Source organism: Oryzias melastigma, linkage group LG1, assembly GCF_002922805.2.
Source record: "Oryzias melastigma strain HK-1 linkage group LG1, ASM292280v2, whole genome shotgun sequence".
NCBI classification, from domain to species: domain Eukaryota; kingdom Metazoa; phylum Chordata; class Actinopteri; order Beloniformes; family Adrianichthyidae; genus Oryzias; species Oryzias melastigma.
The window spans coordinates 10,905,254-10,924,617 of NC_050512.1; the positions used below are offsets into that span (position 1 = coordinate 10,905,254).

At 39.0% G+C, this 19,364-nt stretch overlaps 1 protein-coding gene across 1 annotated transcript; it reads right to left on the minus strand.

Moving 5' to 3' along the window:
• Positions 1-116: 116 nt before the first annotated feature.
• Positions 117-18,573, minus strand: LOC112137515 (cAMP-specific 3',5'-cyclic phosphodiesterase 4C). Its single transcript, XM_024259869.2, has 17 exons — positions 17,326-18,573; positions 15,814-16,536; positions 14,947-15,081; positions 12,273-12,400; positions 12,009-12,191; positions 11,895-11,934; positions 11,655-11,725; positions 10,857-11,019; positions 10,653-10,746; positions 10,387-10,544; positions 7,427-7,525; positions 7,156-7,320; positions 5,262-5,361; positions 5,028-5,182; positions 4,384-4,506; positions 4,106-4,285; positions 117-2,066 (listed from the first exon to the last, which is right to left on the minus strand). The coding sequence occupies exons 2-17, from the start codon at positions 15,853-15,855 to the stop codon at positions 1,212-1,214; spliced, it is 2,691 nt and encodes an 896-aa protein (XP_024115637.1). The 5' UTR covers positions 15,856-16,536; positions 17,326-18,573; the 3' UTR covers positions 117-1,211.
• Positions 18,574-19,364: the final 791 nt, after the last annotated feature.

A 19,364-nucleotide genomic window follows, 5' to 3' on the forward strand; every position in this document is an offset into this window, starting at 1 on the left:
ATTACAGAGGAAGGATTTTTTTTCCACAATGGTTTTGGGCTAAGCACATTTCACAATATTCATATTGATCAAGATAACTTTGGAAATAGACAAATAATGAAAATAGTCACTACTAGTGACATTTTTTTATATTTATTGTGTGACATCAGCAGAATAAAATACATGTTTACTATGTACATCTATGTAACAGGGGTGTTAGATAAAGTGCCAAAAACAACTTTTACAAAATTAAAAAGAAATAATAAAAAAGAAAGAAACTTAAAAGTGGAAGACCATCACACCCGTTGGCCAGGTCCCACATTTTCATTGCTTCATGAAGAGGAGCCCCCTCCCTCTGTTCGGGGGCTGAATTGCTCAGTGCTGGTTGTGGGGCAGTTTGGCACGATTCGAGTGACAAAGTCACAAAGGGGATAAACACTTTTTATGTTGGAGTATCTGTTTTGTTTACACACAAATCGACTGGGACACGTACGATAGATCAGCCTTTTTCTTTTTTTTTTTTTTTTTTCGAAGCTGTGAAACATTTTCACTTTGAGAAAACAGGTAACATATTATTTAGAAATGGTTTCAGAAATCCAGCAGTGCTGCTTCAAGGTTGCTGCATGAGGAGGTCGAACTGTCCTTTGACGAGTGGAGAGGTCTTGCAGTACATATACAACAACAGAGAACACCTTTATTTTTCTCTCTGCCCTGTCAGTTGACACCGTGTGTATTTTCCTCTTTAATAAGACGTAGACAGAAACTGGGTTGATGGGCGATAGTCTACAGGAGGGGGAGAACAGGCACACACTTATTTGCATGTATGTAGTTTAGCACTTCTTTTTTTTTTTTTTAATCCCAGGAGCTACAAAAGGTTGATTAAACCTGACCCCCTGCCTTTTTTTTAAGGTTTTGCCCCAGGTTTGTCCCCTATGGCAGTGATAGATGCACAGACACCAGCTGAAGCTGACTCCAGTCTCTGCCATCACCAGCTGGTCAGCTCGCTGGAGCCATCAAGTTGTCCAGAAAGGATTGGAAAGGTTTTCACATCCACGGTGCTGTAATGTTTGTTTCTTTGAGATGCCAGAGCACATTATTTGGAAAGAAGGGCGTTTCCAGCTCTTCATCCTGTTCTGTAGCCCGACTTAAGCTTATCAGAGCATCACTGGCTCGCTTTCTCTTCTCAACTTTTAGAATTATTACATTTTTTATTAATAAACTAATCGTTTTACTTAATCCTCCTCAATCTCCTGGGAAGCTTCTTCAAACTCCTCATTTTCTTCTTCTGCATCCTCATTTTCATTAGCAGTCTCCTCTGTTCCTTCCTCCTCCATTTCTGTCTCCTCCTCCATGGTTTTCTCCTCTCTGTCACCTTCCTCTTCTCTTTCCTCCTCACATTTGTCAGCACTCTCTTCTGTTTCCTCTGCCACATCAGTCTCCTTGATTTCCTTTTCTTCTTCCTCGTCTTCTTCTGTTTCCCTGTGGCTTTCTTCTTCCTGTTTATTCTCTTCTTCATTCTCATTATTTTCCTCTTCCTCTGTTCTTTCTTCTTCCTGGGCCTCTTCTTTTTTTGTCTCCTCCTGTTCATCATTTACCTCTTCTTCCTCCTCCGTTTCTTCTGCTGCTTCTACTTGTTCATCCTTCGTTTCCTCCCGTTCTGTAGTCTCCTCCTCTTTTTCCTCCTGAGCTCCGTTCTGTTCGTTGTTCTGGCTCTCCTCGTCATCCTCTTCCCTTTTGACGTGGTTCTGCTCCTGCCCATTCACCTCTGCATGGCCCTCTTGCAGTTTATCTGTGCTGCCATCGTTGAATACAGCTTTCCGGTTGTTCCTGGCGCTCCTCCCAGTGTTGCTCCTTAAGTGTTGTACGTGGTTGTAGTTGTTGTGTTCCAGATCCTCGAGGGTGATTTCAAACTGGAAGCGGTCGTGCTGCAGGTGTCTGTCGGGGGGTGGGGATGGAGACTGAGGCATGGTGTTCAGGTACCACTCTCTGTTTTCTTCCAGGGTGTCCAGCAGCTCTTGGGCATCTGGATGCACCAAGTCAGCCCACGTCTCCCACAGCGGGTGGACGATGTAGTCAATGAAGCCCACCTAAAATGAGACAATAACATCAATCAATAGTGAATTCATCCACTCATTTTCTAAACCTGATTTTGTCCTAGTAACTGGTTGCTCGAGCCTATCCAGCTACTATCAGGAAAAGGGAGGGGCAGATCAGAGGCTCTGGAGCCAATTTTATCAAGATACTGTTAAGTAAAAAGTAATTATTGAAGTTAAAACCAGTAAAGTAAACTACTTTAATCTTTATTTAAATTTACAAACAGTTAGAGGACAGAGTAGACAGTTAGAGGTTTCTCATTGCTGTAGCTATAATACTCCAACAATCCATCAAATGGTTAATCTTTCTAGTCTAACTAAGTCAGACTAAAACAATTTGACAGATTTTTTGTTTCAAGTGTCAAAGAAAAATAAGCACAATCAGAACTATTATTTAAGGTGCATCACATTTAATGGCAGATTTTCTATCTAAGTACACCTTTTGTCTCAAAGGGTCATTAAATTAGCTCTGATTTAATTTTGGTTTGTTAGATTTACACATTTCTGGGTTTCAAATAATAAAACTAACAGTTTGTGTGTGTGTGTGTTTACTGTTGACAATACACTACACTACTTCTGCATTTGCTGCATGGAGATGTGGTACAGGGTGTATTTTATTTTGAAAGCCATGTGAACCATTTTCAAAATATATAAACTATTCATATTTCGAAAAAAAAAACAATTTAATCTTAATGTCTGGGTTTTATTTATGTCCTTCCAAAAACCAATAGTTCATTCATATTTATCATGACAGTAATAATAACATAAATACTAACCAGTCTCTTATTTTTCTACAGGGTAAAGTAACATTTGTTCAGTGAGAAATTAATCCGTATGGCTGTTTAACTATAAAAGGTTGCAGACCTCTGCTCTAGATGGGTCATCAGTCCATTGCAAAGTATCATCAACCACCCACAGTCACATTCAAGTCACCAGTTAATGAAGAATGTTTTTGGACTGTGGAATGAAGCTTTACTGCCTGGAGAAAACCAAGAACTAACTAGGATTTGAACCACAGCCTTATTGTTGAGACACAAGAGTACTAACCACTTCACCACTGTGCAGCCTAAGTGTACACAATATATATAATTCTAAAACGTGCACTTCAAAATTTGGGAATTCCAATTTCCAGACTTTTGCTTAAGTAATTTAATTAGTCACTTGTTTTAATTAATTTTTTGAAGTCATCTGTAGCAGAAAAAGAGAGGTGACTCAGTGAACAAGTGGCCACTTGTGAGGCTAAATTGGAACTGGTCTTCTGGTGAGAGCCTTTAAAGACCCACTACAATGAAAATCGTGTTTTTAGTGTTTTAATCTTTTTCTTTTTTATTGAGAATTTTTCTCATGATGGAGAAAATATAAATAATTTAAGATTAAAAACTGTTTTTCTTAGTATTTCTTTGTTCAATTCATGTTGGATCAGTAGCAGAGGAAAACCCATGATTTGAAAAAGCTCGATTTTGTGCCACAATGGGTGGGTCAAAGTCTCCTTTCTCCACTCCAATTCTGAATCATCCACTGCAGACTTGTAGATACATTAACATTTAATTTTCCTCATCAGATCTGTTTTTGAACTGTATGGTTGGATAGCTCTAATATTAGTCGACTTTTTTTTTATTTTCTTTTTTTTTGCCATGCTATTGTTAACTTGTGAGGCGTTTTAGGCTAACAGGAGAGAATGTAAACAAAAGCCCAGCCAATCAGGCCAAGTGGGCCCCATATGGTTTAAAGTGGGCAGAAAGGTGGGCCCCATTTGGGTTTGTCTAAAATCCCAATGAGAAGCCAGATAAAGGTGATAGATAATGATAGAGCGAGTTTGTGTTTTGTCTGTAGGATTTCAGAATTAATCCAGTATGGTACAATATTATAATGACTCAGCAATAATTTATCGGCAGGCCAAACCCAGACTTAAGACTAGGCTGAAGCTGTAATTTCTTTCCCAGCTGTGAATCCTGCTTACACTGGATGCACCAGCAGCCTTAAGGTGCATCCTTATCCTGGACACGATGACCCACAAAGACCAGGAGGATTACCTGACTTTTCTCTACAGATGCTGTGTGTTTGTCACACATGGCGCTGATCTCCATCCCCCTCTCTCGCTCTTTGTCCCCTTGCCGAAAGAACTCTTCCATGATCCTCTCTGTCCACTTGTACAACGGTAAAGGCTTGGTGGGGTTGCTCAGGTCTGCACAGTGCACCATGTTTTTTAGAACCTAGAACACACACAACATATTTTTCCTTATGGTTAACTTTTTCTTTTTTTTAAGAAGAGATAAAAATGTAGAAGACTTGACAAACAATAGAAAGTTACCTGTGTTCTTTCGGTATAATGATCCAGCAGCAAAACGCCAGAGCTTGTCACCTTCTTGGTCTCCACCATGGTCTTTAGGTCAGCCAGTAGAGTCATGTGTTTGGACATGTCTGTGGCCAACACCTGCAGGCAGGCAGACACACACATTCTTTTTTTCTAAGTCTTTTAGACTCAAAGTCATGGACCTGAATGCGTCTCCACAGTTTGTCTAAAAATGAACTTTGACAGGACCGAAAAGGTCAAAAACATGGCTGAAATCAGCAAGTCATTTCTTAGTAAATAAAACCTCTCACAGAGACTTTGTGTCTGAGGACAAGTGACTTCATACACATACTGAAAAAACGTATGTGGGTATTGATATAGACTATTCTTGAAAGAAAGTCAGCAGAAGTCCAGCAAAACAACTGATAGAATGGAAAAAAAAGACATTTAAAGCTTTTAAACTGCAATATATTTTCCCTTTAACCACTCTGGAGCAGTTCAGACTTTTCAAGCTATCTAGAACTTCAAATGTTGAGCTAGAGGCTAAAAGTGTATTCAGTTAGAAATATAATTCATATTTAGAAGTAACCATAGATGTTGGCTTTGTGTTGATGGCCGTTTAGAGGAAAATAAAAATTGAAAACAGTTTCTGAGGTCCTGACCATTTCAATGACCAGCTTGCGAAGGCTCTGGCGCTGGCGCTTGGTGAGGTTCTGGAAAATGTCACAGTTCTCCTGATGCAGCAGCTTGAAACCCACGGCAAGATGGTGGTTTTCCAGAACGGACTCGTCGTTGTACATCAAGGCCAGTTCTGAGTCTGAGCACAGAGATGAAGATATGAGCACAGGAAACGTTGAGGCACGCTACGGACTATACATTCATCTGTGCACACTCACTGGTGTTAATAAGGAACTGGTTGGAGACTCCGGGGTGGTCTACATCATGGATGGCTGCAGCAAACAGAGCCGCAAGGATCTCAAGATCAGTGAAGGCCGCCTGAGAGAACAAGACCAACAGGCGACAACTGGTGAAGAAATTAATCAACAAATGATCATCTATTTCTTTAAAATACTTCATTTTGGAAGCTTTAGAAACAAAATGTTTTAAGATTGGTATAATTTTTAATCATTTTAATATTTTTATCATCTTTTAATCATCGGTATCACCTATAAAATTGTGTTTGTCTATCTTCTCTCTATCAGAACCACCAACTATTAGAAGTTTGTCTGCTGAAGGCGTGTTGTTGTTGTTAGTCCAACACATCTCAAAGATGCTCGATCGCCTTGAGATTTAGAAAAATTGCCAAACCTACTCCTTACATTTTTGTCTTTCGTCCTTAATCCCTTCCTGAACTGTTTTAAATAGAGTGTAGAACTTTATCATTCTGACAGAGACCACAGCCAAGAGGGAAAACTGCCCATAAAGGGCTGTAAATAATCAAAGAGAATCACAGCAGAATACTGCCCAAACCATCACACTGCCTCTGCCAGCTTGTCGTCTTTCTACTTTTTCCACCTGAAATCTCACGCTACAAAATTAAGATGAATGCAGTCACCCCTGTCGTGTATAAAAAGATTTGATTTAGCAAACCACTTTATATCTGATGCTTTAGCAACCATTGCTGCTGCTTTTAGTGGTACACAACACACTCTAAGCTCCCATAAGTTATGTTGTGCAGCTTAAATCAGGTACGATTATGGTATTAAGGAGACACACTACTTTATCTAATGGAAGGTTTCTTCTGCCCATCTCCTTTCAAGCTGAGACACAAAGTTATTTATGCAAACAGAAAATCTAAGTTCACTTTCTATGATGTTGACACACATTTTTGTGCCAGTATCATTGGTGTTTTGAATTTAACATCTGCATCTTTATTTTGTCATTTTTTGTTATGAAATGAATTTTATTCTGTTTCAGTTTAAAATAAATCTAAATCTAAATGTAAAGGAGACAAAAACCGAGTCTTTTACATGGATGAAACTGTTGTCAGTTCACCACTAGTCCTGCCTAAATCATTTTTGATGGGTACTGACCGCTGCAGACCAAGATTTGCCCATAAAAGCTGAGAGTACAAGAACTCAAGTCTTTGAAAAATTGTGTTTTTCAATTGTTTGCTCAATTGTTTGACATGTTTTAAAGATAGTCTCCAGTGAAAGTCAGGTTTTTGGTGTTTTCAACATGTTCTTGTAGCCTTTTTCTCAAGATAGAGGACAAGAACTTAGAGGTGAATTTTAAATGAGCTTCTGCCGTTCTGCAGAAATTGTTGGCTAAAAACGGCATAATCATAATAAGACATAAATATGTTTTGAAATTTTGTTTTATACAATTTGTCGTTGATAAGGAAATGGGACTGGAATCAAGTAATTATCTTAAATTTAGAGTATTTTTATGAAAAATATTTATGTATTTGAATACCACAAACTTTACTTGTTAAAAACTGCATTTATAAAAAAAATAAAAATTGTTTTTCATTTTACCTATGGGTTACTTTACACAGTTGTATAACTTTATAAGATGTGATTAAAAAAAGGTACATAAAAATACATTTAACTGGTCTTGGTTACCCCAGGATGTAATGAGGAACACCTACTTTAAGTAAATTAATGATTCTAAAAATATAATTAAAGACAATTTCCTGTTTCTTAACTGATTGTTGCAGCTTTAAGGTTTCCAGTATAAGAAAAAGGAGACATCAGGCATCTTCTAATCAAACATGGTTCGAGTGGAAGACTCAAAGTTGACCATATGGCCTGCTTCATTATCGCTCTATGAGTGTGTATGTGAACATACATTCAGAGCAGGTGTGGAGAGGAGAACGTGTGTTGACTGGGTGACATCTGCAGCATGGAGGCTGTTGTGGTACGCTACGTTTCCATGGTAATGGTCCTCCAGGGTCATGACATATGTGACAAAAGTGTCGACGGGGATACGAAACGTCTTCAACAGCTCACGCTCCTGAGGAGGGAAGAGAACAGGCTGAGCTTCAGAAATGGGAGAACATCACGTACACAAGATCAACATGTTCAGAGGATGAGAGGAGTCCTACACGTTCAGCTTTTACCTGGAAGATGGCGTACATGATGCAACTGAGAGGTCTGTTGTTGGAATACTCTGCTACTTTGAATATATTAAAGCTCCACTTGTCCAGGTCCTCCAGCTCCTAGTTTAACACAAACGGGGAAATAGAAGTTAGATAGTGAGAAGACATCAAACCAAAACTAACAAAACAGCTAATCATATGATACAAGCTGAAAAGGTAGCAAGTACCAAATGATTGATATGCTGAATAACAATGACCTTTTTTTTAAAGTCAAAAACTTTGGAAAATAACTTCTCTATTTCACAAAAGTAGCCAATAAGATCACTGTTGTGTGTGTGTGTTTGCAATTTTCTGAGTTCTGTCTATTAACATGTTTTGACCGTCCAAAATTTTAATTTACTTATTCAACCAAACCAGACAATGCTGGAGCATTGACTGCATATGAGAACTGGACTGAGTGAGTGTGATGTCACCTGACTTCTGGCTCCAACCTAGTGAAGTCAATTCAGTCACAATGTTTGTTTCACAACATGGATATCACCATGTTGAAACCAGACAACGTCAGTAAGCAGTGATTGGTCCAAAGGGGTCTGAGTCATCGTTACTATGGAAACCTCTCTCGTCAATCAGCTGTGAAGAAAACAGGTTCAGGGCGAATTTATAAGACCCCAATACTTTTATTGAGGCATCTGATTGGGCGGTTTATAACTTGAATAACTTCCTCTGAAGAAAAATGTCATGTAACAAATTCAGAATTAGCAGGAACATGTTAAAAAAAAAAGTAGCAGAGCAAGAATGATCATTCTGACAAATACAATAAACGAGTAATAGTTGTTTATTTCTCTATAGAAGTCTATGGGATTTTGGCCTCTTGGACCCTATATCGAACGCTAGAGGATTGGGTCACTCAGTCCAGTTCTCTTATACAGTCAACGGTACAGGACATGATTCCCTATCTAATCATCCTTCTTATCCTGACCCAGCTCACAGTCCAGTCCAGGGCATCATCCGCTGACCAGTATACCAGCTTTGCATAAATTTGGGTTTGAATGTGTGAAGGACTATGAAGCCCTTTGAGACTTAACATAAATACCTTCATTGTAACCATTTACAGTTCACTGTTAATGCGGAGAGGTTGGTAGAGTTGTTAATCCACCCACTGCAGAGGGTGTTGAAATTATCCTCTAGTGTGGCCTACGATATTGACTTTAAACTCAGTTGTACTTCATATATATGTAAACAAACTGTCCATGATAAAAAGTAATAAATCTAGCTCACATGACACAAGAGCAAACCTTTAACACCAGACTTTTTAGAGAAGCAGCAGATGTTTCTCATTGGCCTTTTCCTCTTTTGTTTATCCCTCAGCTCAAGATTATTATGTCCAATATTTTTATACTTCGTAATAATGATAAAACATTTTAAAATTAAACGTCTTTCACAGAATTCAAGGTCACCGAACAGGGACAAAAGCACAAATATAAAAAAAAACCCATAGATGTTAAGTTAATGTAAAAGACAAGTGCATTGCAGTGATGAAGAGTAGGGCAGTCTGAAAAGATGAGTTTTGAGCTGGAGATGAAGAGAGGGACTGACTCCATAGTTTGGAGGTCAGGGAGGAGGGTATCCCAGAGTTGTGGGGTTGGGCGACTGAATGACCTGCTCCCCATGGTGACAAGGTGGGCGGTAGGGATAACAAGTTGAAGGGAGTAGGCGGGAGTGGCGACTTAGAGGAGATTCGAGAAATATAGCGGGGCGAGGTTATGAATGGCTTTGTGGGTTAGAAGGAGGATTTTGTAGGTGATCCCAAAGGTGAAGCTGCTTGAGTCTGGATGTGATGGAAGGAAGGGGTCTGAGTGATGATGCGGGCAGTAGAGTTTTGGACCAGATGAAGTTTCCAGAGAGTTTTTTGTGGGAGTCCAAAAAGAAGTGAGTTACAATAGTCCAGGCGGTGAACTAGTACGGCAGTGGAATGAGGGCTGAGGGAAAGGCGAAAACGGCGGATGTTCCACAGGTGGAAGTTAGCAGTTTGAGTGAGATTGTTGATGTGAGATGTGTAGTGCTGTTTAGTTTGAGGAAATTAGAGGTGAACCAGGATTTTATTGAGAGAAGGCAACTGTTAAGGGAGGCAGTAGGAGGGTAGAGTTTGTTTTGTTGGAAATGTAAAGCTGGGTGTCATCTGCATAGTAGTGAAAATGTATTTGATGCTGACGAAAGATATGACCAAGGGAAAGTCTTTAATTCATTTAAAAGATTACTGAACCATTCCCCTAATCTAAGAAACTCTCCAAGAAACCTCAGGGTCACCCTTGATAATTACTGTACTAACTATCGTTACCTTTCATCATCTAAAAAACAAGGCAGTACTTAAATAAATATACATTTCTTCTTATGTTGTCCACTCTGCAACTCTCCAATTCAAACGTCTTCTGGTGATACACTGAAAATCTTGATATTCCCCTTACAGAGAAGTCTTTCCTCTGAACTCCATCCAGGTCTGTAAACTTCCTGCTCTCTGTATTCTACCAATAAACTCACATGGGGTCCCTGTCATCTCTGTGACCCCACATTGGAGGAATAACCTGACCAACCTATACTACTCTATTTAGTGAGTATGTCTTCTACCTGACTTTCACTGGTAGGATTGAAATTTGAAATAATTCAATAATTCTTGACGATTGATGAACCACTGGATCATTAATCAGCTAGAAACTCAAATCACAGCAAAGAAAAGAAAATGCGTAATGTGTTTCTGAGATTAACCATCTTAACTCAGCAAAAGTTAGCCTGCTTGAGTCTATTACAAGGACAAACACTAAACTTTTTCTATACTGATAAAAAAAGTATTTCAAGATGAAAATACAGCAATAATCAGAACAAAAAGGTGTTTTCTATGGAGACTATCCAAAAAGCTGAAAGCCTGATTGACTAGTTGTGTTAGAATGACACAGAGTTAGTGTGACCCAGACAGAAAATAGCACCTTGGCAAGCTCGTCCTCGTGGTCTGTGTTGACGCCAAAGCGAGGCATTGAAGCGCTGGACAGGCTGGAGCTGTGAGACAGTTTCCTTACTCCACTGATGTGACTCATAGGTTTGTCTTTGAGCGTCGGAGAAGGGATTTCCACCTCGTTCTGCTTGTCTACAGATGGAGGAGCAAACGCACAGGTGTTGTCGTTTTTTTTTTATTATTATTTACCAAAGGTCGTGCGTGTGGTGTTGACAAGAATCCGTCTGTGTTTTCACTCACCCATAAAGGTGCTGGAGATGTACTCAGACACCTGGTTCCCCGAGCGGCTCATCTCAGACAGATGAGACAGTTCTCTGTTCAGCATCCGCTTAAACTGTGACAGAGGAAGAATCCAGCAGAGGTGCGGTGAGTATTTCTGATTGAGAATTGCTCAGATGGTGAAGATTAGAAGATTTGATTGCTGGCTGAGACATTCGTTAATACCTTGGTGGAGGCCATTTCACTGACGGAGCGATGTGTCTGAATGGTCTCCAGCTGGTCCAAGCACCAGTCCAGCTCCTCCAGAGTGTCCAGGGCGAGCTGGTGGTACTGCTGGTCTGACAGTGTTGGTCTGGGACTGACACACATCCCACCAAGTGGAGACCTCCTGAAAATGAAGCACCGGTGACGCTTAAACACAAAATCTTTAACATTCTGTAACTTTTCAACCGTTAACACAGAATCTACTGGAATTACGTTGATTGTGTTAATAATAATAATAAAAAAATACAGTAAACCAAAGAACATAAACACTGGAGCTCTGGTATTAAAGGGTTAAGACAAAAGTTTGGGCCAAATCTCAAATGAAATCTTGATAAATAATGATTTATGCTTCTTGTTTCTAATTAGGTTGCTTCCTTTTTTAGTGAGTTATTATTGTTATTTGCTGTTAGAGCTTATTTAGTCAAAAACCTGTTTTGGATCTAAGAAAAAAGCTAAAAGTAAAGTAAATTCTCAAAAATGAATGCACAAAAAGTTATTTTTTTCCTATGCTTTACATCTAAACTTCATACATTTTTAATGAGCCTTATACAAAATTGAAGTGGAACAATAACAAATATAGTAATTATGCTGCACATCCAGTCTAGTTTTCCTCTAATGTCAGTGTTGACACAAGCAGAAGCAACATTAATAAAAAATGCCAATGCACTTTAGCATTACATGGGATGCATTGATTAACATCTTCTTGAATTATTTGACATTTGACTGCTGTGCATTGAACAGCAATTTGTTGCCACTGACTTGATTGTTGGTGTGGTGACGTTGGCGAGAATGGTGAAGTTGCTCCGTACTGATCGCAGACTAGCCAGTACCTAAACGTCCACGTGACAAACAAAGGAACGTGCTTAACAGAAGTGAATGACCTTAAGTTATTTTATGCACAATTAAAAACAACATTTAAATGTTAGACTGTTTTGGAGAAATGAAAGCAACAAAACACATTATACAGTGTGAGAAAAAAAGGGAATTTTTGTCTCTCACTTGAGCAAAAGGTGTGACAATGAAGTCTTCTGCTGTGTGCCTGATGACAGAAAATCAGAAAATCAGAACAGAATTTTTAGAACAGGTTTGTGCAAATAATATGTGCGGTCTTACCCTTCGCTGGCGAGGGAAGAATTACGAGAGACTGTCTTTGGTGACATGTCATAGTCTGAGTCAGATCGGTACAGGAAGGACTCTCTTCTCTGACCCTGAGTGAAGGAGGTGTGCAAGGTGAGGCTTGGACTTTGGGAACCCAGAGGGGTGTGACCTGAGGACACGCCATTTTCTGCTTCATAGCTGGAAGAAGTGGAGGACAACTTTAAAATCATTGGTTTGAACAAAAAAAAAAGAAGTAAACATGTGTGATGGTCAGCAGACCTGTCAGCGTCTGGTTGTGTGATGGAGATGCGTGGTGGAATTCGTAGGGGGAGAGTTGTGGGACGGGATGTATTGCTCAGGACATCTGGAGAACGAGTTCGATCTCGTGGGCGGAGCCAGCAGGGTACCTGAAGAGACAAGATACATAACATTAAAACAAACTGAAGTTTTTTTACATCTTTGTAAGTATTTGGTTAAATCTGTTCACTCTTGTTTTAGGAAAAAAATAATTCACAATTTCTATTAAAATTACTTTTTTTCAGCAAATTTACAATTTAGATCAGGGGTGTCAAACTCAATCGCACAGAGGGGCCAAAATCCAAAACACACCTTAGTCGAACAGGAAAATTGTGAACACACTGAAACTACATTTTTAAAACGTTAAAAATGTAACTTTTTAATATAAACATGAATAAAAACAGGCAGGAATATTATTCCAGAATAAATCAACTTAAACCATAAATAACTTTCAATATTTTATGCTCCATAAAAATACATTTTGTCAAAATATACAAGTTAGAATTAAGCACAAGATAACATTGGGCCATTGATGACATTAAAATAAAACGAACCGGATCTGGCCCCTGGGCCTTGGCTTTAACACACGTGATTTAGATGCATGTAAAATATCTAAAAATACTGTATTTATACCAAAATAAAGAGTACTTCCTCCATCAGCTGTTGCACATTGGATGAGTCACACAAAAACTTCTCAAAATATGTTAAATGATCCTGTTAGACACTCATTTTAACCTTTTTATCTGGAAAGAGTGACTTAAGTATCTAGATGAGGTTTATAAGAAGAACAAACCAGATTGTTGAGAGCCTACAAAAACGAACTGTAATGATTGTTTTTTTTTTTTATTTCCGACATAAAACATGAATAATGGCATTCGGCTTTCTTCCTGTTATTGTTGTAGATAACAGATATGCTTCCCTGTTTCAGAGAACGTGGTTCAAATGTAGGATATAAATGACTGCGTCGTTGGCTGCAGAACTGAGCAGCAGAAACAATACGAAGACAGAAAATAACAGCTGAAAGACAAAACTAGAACTGAGATTTTTTTTTTCTCATAAAATCTCAAGTAATTTGTAGAGCATCAAAAGGCTTTTAGAATTTAAAACCACCAAACCCTTTTACATAGTTTTAAAACTCTCTGATGAGCATGAATGGTGAGCACTAAAGACATCAAAGGTTTTTGTTAAAGAACATTTAACTTTATTTTATTAACTTGATTTATGTTCAGTTTACGAGAATGAACAATTTTGATTTCATTGAAGTGGGCAGAAGAAGGAATTTGTAAGTGTAAAAATAGATACCTTTTATTTAAAAAAAATCTGTGATTTAATTTTTGATACACTGGATGTTTTTATCAAAAATTGTTTTTTTCCCTCTTTTCCCACATTTTTTTCAGAGCCCACGAGGGTTTGTGCTATATAAAAGTCATTACATTTCTACAGTGAGAGCACAACTCAGATCAGGGTTTGTTGATCATATAATATTTGTCAAAAATGAAGAAAAATGTTTCTTAGAGTCTAGATAGTTGCTAGTGTGCGTCTGTGGTGCAGCAGTAAGGCGGTCGACCTCTGATCTGAAGCCTGCAGGTTCAATTCCTGTCTTGCCCGCCCATATATCAAAGCGTCCTTTGGTAAGATACTGAACTCCACATTGCCTCTGATGGGAGGTTGGGACCAGTGTTGGAGCCACAATCAGTGTGTGAATGTGACTGTAAAGCACTTTGGTCCTTCAAGGAAGGTAGTAAAGCACCAAACAAGTATACGCCATTTACCATTTTAGTTGTGGAAAAATAACTATTTCAATTAACGTATAACACATCATATGTTTTAAAGAACAACACATCTGTCAACAATTGAAAATAAAGGACAATTTTACTTTGCATTAAGTCACTTGCATTATATCTCAAATGAGTAACTTTATCCCTTTTTCATTCACACAAAGTTGCCTTTGATCCATACTAAAATAAGTGCATCTTGGGGCAATTAATAAACTCATTGGTCTTGTGGGAGAGTGTCCGCCCTGAGACTGGAAGGTTGTGGGTTCAAATCTCGGCCGAGTCATACCAAAAACAAAAATTTGGGGTTAAATTGGGGAGTTGGATCACCAAATGGTTCCCGAGCGCAGCTGTGTCTGCAGCTCACCTCTCCCCCAGGGGCCAAATGCAGAGAGCAACTGATGGGACTTTAGTGCAACCAAAGTAAAAATTAAAGTAGCTTTTCATGTAAATGAAAAAAACTTTTATCTTTATTATTATTATTAGCATAAATAATGCTAAAACTACTGAAAATTCACATACGTTAAATATATGTTTTAATGCAAACTTACTGTAAAGTGTGAGAACATAATGCAGGAAAATATTTAAGAAAAGCCCTTTCAAAGTATTTCCTGAGTCCATCAAATATGAAAGACCTTATTCCTCCTCTTACTATTATTTTTGTCTTTAAGTGTTTTGTTTGTAGGAGAGATCATCTGGTCACCTGCTCCGAGCATGCCTCACATGCCCTTTAAGATCATAATACATGACTGCTGTATAAATCTAAGGTGACAGGTTGCAAACCTCTGAAAGGAAAGCCTGTCTTTTTGTAGAGGCCCACAGCTTTTCTTTATACCATGAAACCCTGAATAGAAGAAGATGCCAGTGTTGTGTACCAGTACCTGAAGACTAGGAGAGAGTCTCCTGGTTCTCCCTCTGCGCAGCTCAGCCCCCAGCGTGGCCCCCGACGTGTACGATCGGCTGTAGCGTGATGACTCCGCCTTCTCCACAGTATCTGTTACATCTATGTCATTTCCCTGCAAAAAAATAATACACAATGACTGTCAAACATTTTGTTAAAACATTGTTTAATACAATATAATAACAATAGGATTGAGTAATAATCATTTGTCATCACAGCAGCCATGGTGGCACATTCATTCTGAGATATTCTAGTGCCTAAAAGTGCAGAAACTTCCACAGAAAACGAGCGACTGAATAATGAATGTGTGTTAGTGTGTGCATGTGTGACTGTGCATGTGTCAGGCTGCGTGTCTCCGAGAAAGGGCCTCTACGGGCTGAGCTCATGGAGGCTGATCTGCACTGCAGTACCGTAGCAACAAAACACTGGGGGGAATGGTAGCAGTTGCTAAGCAACAGCGCCGTGTTGCTTCCTCGCTGCGTTTGATGTCGTCCAGACCTAGATGTGGACAGATGCTCACATTCACACGCATGTACAAGAGCGTACGGGCAGCTGCTTAGCATAATCATTGCGAGAATATTAAGTACCATGTGGTTTTCACGCCCTTTTGTCCATTTATTTATTTATTTTTTTTAATGAAAAGCAGCTCGTTTACGCATGGCGCTTGTTTGGGATCAGTGTGACTGAGCGCTTCAAGCTGTTGGAATGCAGGATGTAAACTGTCCACTTATGCACGCTGGACAAACAATCAATTGAACTAAATGGGTGTAAAAATTATACAGTCCAGCCAAGCAGTTATATCGAGCATGCAGACAATCTCTCCTCACTGTTGATCTGTCAGTCTCACCTCTTCTCCAGTCACCGACAGCACGCTGCGGCTCTTCTTCATACTGATTGGCTCGTTCTGGGCCCCAGGGCGGAGCGTTCCAGAACCCAGGCAGCAGAGCAAGTGGAGAGCCAGGACCGGAGAGGTCAATGGTCACAGCAAGCTCAAACTGGGGTCAGATCAGGTCACAGGGGGCCCCCATTGGAGCTGAGTCAGCTGCAGCTCCTGCGCTCGATATATCCAAACCTCAATCTTGAAGCGGATACAAATCAGGTATCACTGGCGTTGAAAGTGAAAAAGGGCATTTACACGTCCTCTAGGAGCTCCAGGTTTGGACGGTGGCTGCTGATGTTTTGTTTCCAAAAAGCCAAAAGGTCCAGGAAGTACACATTAAAAAGAAAAGACCAGGTGGGGTTCTTTGGCGAGAGCCTGTGGGTGACCCCACTCAGAGTTCATGACGAAAGGGAATCTTTACCCAAACTCCAAAATATTTATCCATCCATCTGAGAGAACTGCTTGCATAATAATTTTCCAGTAATTCCACAAAACTGAAAACTTCCAACGCTTGAGAGTTCAAATAGACTTTTTTTTTTGGTCTCCTTTCTCAGGTTCCACAATCGGGTTGGTCACTCGGATCCAAATGCTGCTTGGGAAGTCTTTGTTTGTGTGGCTGCCTCATCTGGGAATCCTCAGTGTTTTAAGACCCAATCCGATCTGACAGTATTCATCCTGGTTTGCATCTCCCTAAAAAAAGAGAAAATGTGAGGAAAAACATCTATTTTTAATATTATATTTGTTTCTCAATTCAATAACATGCAGTCATGAAGTGAAATGTAAAAAAATAAATGAAAAAAAACCTTACAAATGAATGGGAAATGGAAAAAAAGAGGGAAATGTTCATTCAGTTCGTGAAGGTTCATCTCATCAATGAGTTAGAGACATGGCAACCCAAAACTGACTGTTTTGGTCTGCTGTGGCCTTGAAGGAGCCGTACCTTCCTGAGCAGATACTGCACCACCAAAGCTCTCTGATGTTATATAATTACTCTGAGCAGTCTGGGTTGACCTAATTCCATTGGTCGGTACAGATTCAGCATATCCGAGTGTTTCAGAGTGAGCTGGTGTAGACGGGTAGCGATGGTGGGGACTCTCACCAGGGTCACAGAAAACACACACCTCCAGTGAGCGAAAAAAAAAACAGATCTGCATGGAGAAATGATCACAATAATGTTGATGGTGACACACTGACATATATACACAGACGTCGAGTAAATTTGAGCCTGGCTGCCACCAGTCCCATCTCCACAACAGATAAAGCAGCTTAAAAAAATCATCAATGCATCAACATGCAGCTCAGCTACCAACCTGCTGGTCTGTTGCAAAAAAAAGAAGGATGCAACCGTGCATGCACGCGGACTGCTTTGCTCCCATGCAGTGTGCGTCTGGCAAGAGATTCATGTCAGATACAGACACACACATAAACAAACACACCCACTGCCAAACGGCAGAATAAAAAAAACAAAAAAACACTCACCTTGATCGTCTGAAGATCAATGGTAAGATGGGCTTGGCTTCACCTCCTGTCTGTCCCTCTCCCTCTGTCTGTCTGTCTGCAGACATTAAAGTGCATCACCAAAAGCGCGGAGAAGAAAAAAAAAACAACAAAAAAAAAACACACTTGCCGCTCTCATGAATACCCGTGGCTTCACCAGCATCCCTCCCTCCCTCCTTCCCTGTCTTTCCTCTTCTGCTCCCCCCTGCCACAGTGGTCTCCCCCAGCCAGCCACCCCCACCCACCACCTCTGCCACAGCCTCCATGGAGTATCCCATCTCCCCTCCCTCCTTCCTCACAGCGTTGCCATTAATCCCATACAACAGTGTCTCCTCCTCCTCCTCCTCCTCCTCCTCCCTCCGTTGGTACCCATGTTATTTTTTTATGCAGCGGCATTTCCCTTTCATTAGGAGCTACACATGCATCACGTAGCACCAGCCACATGTCAGTGCTGTGCTTCACTCACACATTCTATTCGACAAAAAAAGAAATGTTTTGCTTTTTTATTCAAACCCTTGCATTCTGATTATTTCATCTTTATGGTTTTTAGTGGTGATATCCTGCAAAAACCAGGAAACAAAAACTGATTTTTTTTTCTTTTTTTGGTCTCAATTTTGATATATTGGTAACATTTTAGATGATGTGCTGCAAAACATTTAATATAATGTTGACAAAGATAGTTAATAGATTTGTTAAGCAGTTTATTGTTACAGCCTTTGTGACAAAAGTCTGATTTTTTATGTTATTAATTCTTAATAAATATGTTAATAAACCTTGTTTGGTTTATTGTGCTAATAAATGTCTTACCAACAACATATAAACACATTAATAATGTCTGTTAATGTGTTAACAAAGCGTATTAAAGAAATATAATAAATAGGGAAATACATGAAAAAGATATTGTTTGAGTCACAACCAAACTGTTGGCACTCAAGAGTTTTACAGACTAATAATAGTGTAGATTCTTCTGAGAACTGCAAATATTTTAGAAAGGCTATGCTATCTGTGCTGACGTCTGACATTTAGAGAAATCACACACGAGCAGGTCCTCACCGAGCTGTTGAAGCTGCTCTGCTGGGTTTTCTTTAGCTCATGTTTAGATCTCAGATCTGAGCATTGCCAGTTTACAAAAGTGTCTACATGAAGAAGTTTTTTTCTGACAAAAAAAAAACTTTGCTGCCTGTAAAAACTGGTTCATTGATTAATAAGGGTTAAAAAAAAACAAAATAAGCCACGATATAGTGATGCAAATTAAAAGAAAAATAAGGAAAATGAAGAAAAAGAGGCTAGAATAAAGATGTAAAGATGTATCTTAATAAAAAAAAAAAAACACAAAAAAATCACAAAAATTTGAAGAACAAATATAAAAAAAAAAATTATTCAGTGAGTCATTTTTTTAAATCCACATTGAGTTTTAAGTAGATTTTTAAACCATCATAAACCCAGTAACCATGGATTAGGCGATAATACCACAGAAAACATTATGAGTAAACTATTAAGTATTTTCTCTTGAACTTGTTTTGGTTTTTTAAGAAATAACCAGTTTATTTATTTTTTCATTACAAGTTTTCCTTCCCTTTTCTTCTCCTCTAAATGTATCAGGATGAAGAAACTAAATTAAAATATAATTGCGTTTCTGTTTATTCATACAGATGAAATAAAAGAATAATCAGTGTAATAAGGGTATTTACTTTGTTATTGTGTTACTGTGGTGTAACAAAAGTAAAAAAAAAAAGAAGAAGGAATATATATATATTTTTATGCTCAACTTTTTGATGCTTATGTACTGCAAGTTGATTTGAGTAAAAATGTGTACATATTTGTAGATGGACCTTTTGCTTTTGTTGAGTATATGCATGTAAAATGGGCAGAAAAACAAGTATTTCTTCATTCTACTCCCTCTCATTTTGTCAGGCCCCAAAAGCAGGAGAACAGGCTTGGTGACAAAAACTTAAACTATTTATCAAAGTGACCAAAACATGACAAAACCGTGTGAGAACAAACCAGTGACGTAGCAGAAC